Source organism: Malaya genurostris, chromosome 2 (assembly GCF_030247185.1).
Source record: "Malaya genurostris strain Urasoe2022 chromosome 2, Malgen_1.1, whole genome shotgun sequence".
In the NCBI taxonomy this organism is placed as follows: Eukaryota; Metazoa; Arthropoda; class Insecta; order Diptera; family Culicidae; genus Malaya; species Malaya genurostris.
In genome coordinates, this window is record NC_080571.1 from 33734149 (window position 1) to 33737987 (window position 3839).

A 3839-nucleotide genomic window follows, 5' to 3' on the forward strand; every position below is an offset into this window, starting at 1 on the left:
GCAGCCACATAACCGAAGCCAAGATGGGAACTACTGCCAAGATTGGGAACTACTTTCTGAGGTTCATGAATCAATCTTTATTCAAGAGTACAACAATCATTCATTATTCAAGAGTACAACAATCAATCATTATTCAAGAAGTACAGTGGTAAGTTAACAAAACGGGCGTTAACGCTATCATCTTTCGTTTGTCTTTAATTTAAATCAATTCTAATTACGATTTCAAGACGATTTCAGGATTCGGCGAAATGACAGTTTCGGCGAAATGGCTTTCGGCGAAGTGGCATTCGGCGAAATGACATTCGGCAAAGTGACCCATTCGGCAAAATGTCATTCGGCGAAACGGCTTTCGGCGAAATGGCTTTCGGCGAAATGACCCTGATCCGTAGATTCAATTATGGATTTTTTTTAAATTCAATAAATTGTTATTTAAAAAATTTTTTATTTGTTATTATAAATTAAATTTTTATTGACTATTGAATGCATTTTGTGCGCTCAGCTGAGTACGGTTGCAGTATTGACTCCTCTTCTTCAATAAATTACAAAAGCTCTACTGTGAAACCTTTCTCTGGAATGAATACACATGTAATTTCGTTTTACATACATAATTCATAATCTACTTTTCCTATGAAAGCACTCACTATAGTATCGCATAATTCAAACGATTTCAATAGTGCAGATAGCTTAAATTTGTCAACTGCTTCGAAAGTTATTACTTCCGTACATTTTCCGTTTGAATGATGTAAAAAATGAAATCTTAGCAAAAGTTGTGTTAAATATCCCAAAATCAACAAGTACCAATGTTTGATTCAATGAAAATGTTTTATAATCAATAATATCTGGCATTTGATTCAAGGACGAAATTTTTTTATCAACACCCATAAATTTGAAGCTAAGACTCAGTATATTTGCTTCAGTTTAATGCAAGTCAACATATTTTTTTATTTGAATCTATCCAACAACATATTTGATTCAAATACATTTAATGTACTGTAAATGGCATTTGAATTATATAAACTTTTGATTTGTTTCAATCAAATTTTGAAATTTGAATCCATATCCTAATATATTTGAATCCAATATAAAAAAAATTAATTTGCCTCGAATTTCAATTCAAAAATACTTTTATTTGATTCAAAATAATTGTTTGAAGTAGACCTCAAAACTCAATATGTTAGAATCTAATGCGTTCTATTTCTCTGCGTATATAAATCCGAGAAGATTAAGTTTAAGATTTGAAAATTTTCATAACTAGGTTTTCATTCGGAATTAAGTTAAGAATCATAAAAAAGTTCAAAGTTAAAAAAAAGAGCAGAACAAATAGACAATATAGTTCGTTTTGCTGTGGATCGGAAAATACGACGTTATTTGTCATCAACTAGTGAAGAATTTACAAGAGTGTACACTCTGTGAGCGTGTCTGGATTTGTCGATGAAAAAGTTTGATCGACGTCATCGGAGACATTTTTCATTGCCGTAGGGTTGCCCATCCTGCGCAACTGTCGACACATTCTTTTTCCGGCGAGATCCTCAGGTGGACGTATCGTAGTTTTTATAATTTTAGCCGTAAAATTTTCTCCATCTTCCTAAAATGAAAATCTGGAAGGATATTTTCACTGGTAAGTTGATCGGAAAGTCGTACTGTTCGAGGTTGCAATGTAGGTCAGCCGGTAAATGGTTTACGTGTCTTTAAAACTGGACCAGAAAATTACGTTTGTGCTGATTTTGGTGAAAGAGCGTTTCAGAATGCTTTTTATCTTTGTGTAGGTGCGTACTAACAATAAAAGATTATACGTGTTGTGTAAAAATGCATTCCTTCGGGGTGCAGAAGGTGCACCGGATTATTAGATTTCAGAACGACGCTTCGAGTTTAGTTGGTTTTTCGATAACCTCGCAGCATTGTGATATGAGTTCATACGTCAACATGCCGACAGTGCCATATTGGATGATAAACAATTTGGCATTTTTGGACATTCATTAACTGGAACAGTATTCTAAAATTAGCCTTCGGTGCGTTAACCTTTCAAAGCTGCAGTATGATTGGTAGAGATAGAGAAAATCGCATGAATTTTGATGACTCATCATTTTTCCTTATTTTGCTTTCTGGGTTTTTAGGTGACGAGATGTTCTCGGACACATACAAGGTGAAACTGGTCGATGATGTTATGTACGAAGTGTATGGCAAACATGTGTCGCGTGTCCTTAATGATGTCCAGCTGGACGGTGCCAATCCGTCCGCCGAAGAGGCAGAAGAAGGCACGGATGCTGCTACCGAGTCCGGCGTGGACGTAGTACTGAATCATCGGTTGGTCGAAACAGGATTCGCCGATAAGAAACAATTCACCACCTACCTGAAGGATTACATGAAGAAGTGAGTATATAGTGTATATAACTACATCGTAACACACGTTGTTTGCTTCGGATGTTTTTACTCGAGCAGTCAAGATTGAAACCATAGTAGTTGACAAGCAGGCATTTGTTTTTGAAACTAGTTGAAGTTTTATGATTCAGTGTCGCACTTTAGTACAGAGTTCTTCAAACCTATTTTTTATTCACAAAACAATCTGAGATCGATTAACTTTCTTTCGTAAATTAATTTGTTTTTCATTGGAACGACATCAATAATTTGTTTATCATCACGAGAAATTTTGATAATAGTCGATTTTAAGGGTCTTAGGGGTTGAACCATGAATTTGTTCATGTTACACAAGTTTCTACACCTTGTTTCGATATTCTGAACACTTGCGGTAAAATAATTACTTATTTACCATTTTCACATTCACAGACTGGTTGCCCGGCTAGAGGAGAAAAATCCCAGCGAAGTGGAAGTGTTCAAGACCAACATTAACAAAGTGATGAAGGATCTGCTCGGTCGTTTCAAGGATCTGCAATTTTTCACCGGAGAATCGATGGACTGCGAGGGACTGATCGCTATGCTCGAGTACCGTGACATCGATGGTGAAAGTACACCAATTCTGCTTTGCTTTAAGCACGGCTTGGAGGAGGAGAAGTTCTAGACTAAATTGCACGCAATCAGCTACTAGGCCCTATTTTTTGATTTTTTACGAATTCTCTCAGACCCCTGCTATGTTTTATTTATTTACGACTATCACAGAACGTTTTCTAATATTTTGTCGGCTAAACTTCAATCAGAAGGAAAACCACAATCCTGTGACGAGTGACGACCAGTCTCCTATAGCGATAATACAATTCCAATAGAGCGAAGACTTGTTACAATCTTTCTGTATCAAACCGTTTGTCAAATAGTTGCATTAGTTGAACCGGAAAGCAAAATCATTTGGAGTCGATCACGGAAGGCAGAATTAGGCCGTTGTTTCAGAATGGGAAGCAGAGACTGCGTTTTCCTACTAGTTATGCATTTGTCTATAGCAAACGGAATATTGTTGACCATCAATACTCGTGACAGAGCGGCAGTTTTATAGTTAAGTTCAATCACTTCGAGGAGGGTGACTGTTTGGAAGGTGGAGAAAAATAGAATTATTTGTAAACTAACATACGTCTTGAAAAAAAAAATAAACCATCGGTTGAGTGATTGTAAGAAGAATGTGAAAACTGAAAAAAATAAAATCATGCGGAACAAACAACAGCTCGTTTCGTGGGTGTTGTAACAGGAATTATCATATTGTGTGTATGTGTATGTGGTGAAAGAAAGTTGTCCATTTGTTTGTCATTCAGTTGTCATAATATGATCGATCTCTGACCTGCAAGTATTGTTAGTGACACTCGAACTAAGTTGATTAATTTTATCAGATAACTACCAAACCAATTTTATCATAGGAGATTTCTATCAATTCATCTCTTGGGGCTCAAAAATATGCG

At 36.1% G+C, this 3839-nt stretch overlaps 1 protein-coding gene across 1 annotated transcript; it reads left to right on the forward strand.

The window, feature by feature from the left end:
• The first annotated feature begins 1460 nt into the window (after window positions 1–1460).
• LOC131430211 (translationally-controlled tumor protein homolog) lies at window positions 1461–3634 on the forward strand. The gene is made up of 3 exons (XM_058594965.1): window positions 1461–1618; window positions 2115–2370; window positions 2785–3634. Exons 1-3 carry the CDS (start codon window positions 1591–1593, stop codon window positions 3014–3016), a joined length of 516 nt encoding a protein of 171 aa, XP_058450948.1. The 5' UTR covers window positions 1461–1590; the 3' UTR covers window positions 3017–3634.
• The last annotated feature ends 205 nt before the right edge of the window (window positions 3635–3839 follow it).

Coding starts and splice junctions, on each gene's coding strand:
- LOC131430211 (XM_058594965.1), top strand. CDS start 1,591: ATGAAAATCTGGAAGGATATTTTCACTG. Junction 1,619..2,114: donor CTGGAAGGATATTTTCACTG/GTAAGTTGATCG, acceptor CTGGGTTTTTAG/GTGACGAGATGTTCTCGGAC. Junction 2,371..2,784: donor CTGAAGGATTACATGAAGAA/GTGAGTATATAG, acceptor TCACATTCACAG/ACTGGTTGCCCGGCTAGAGG.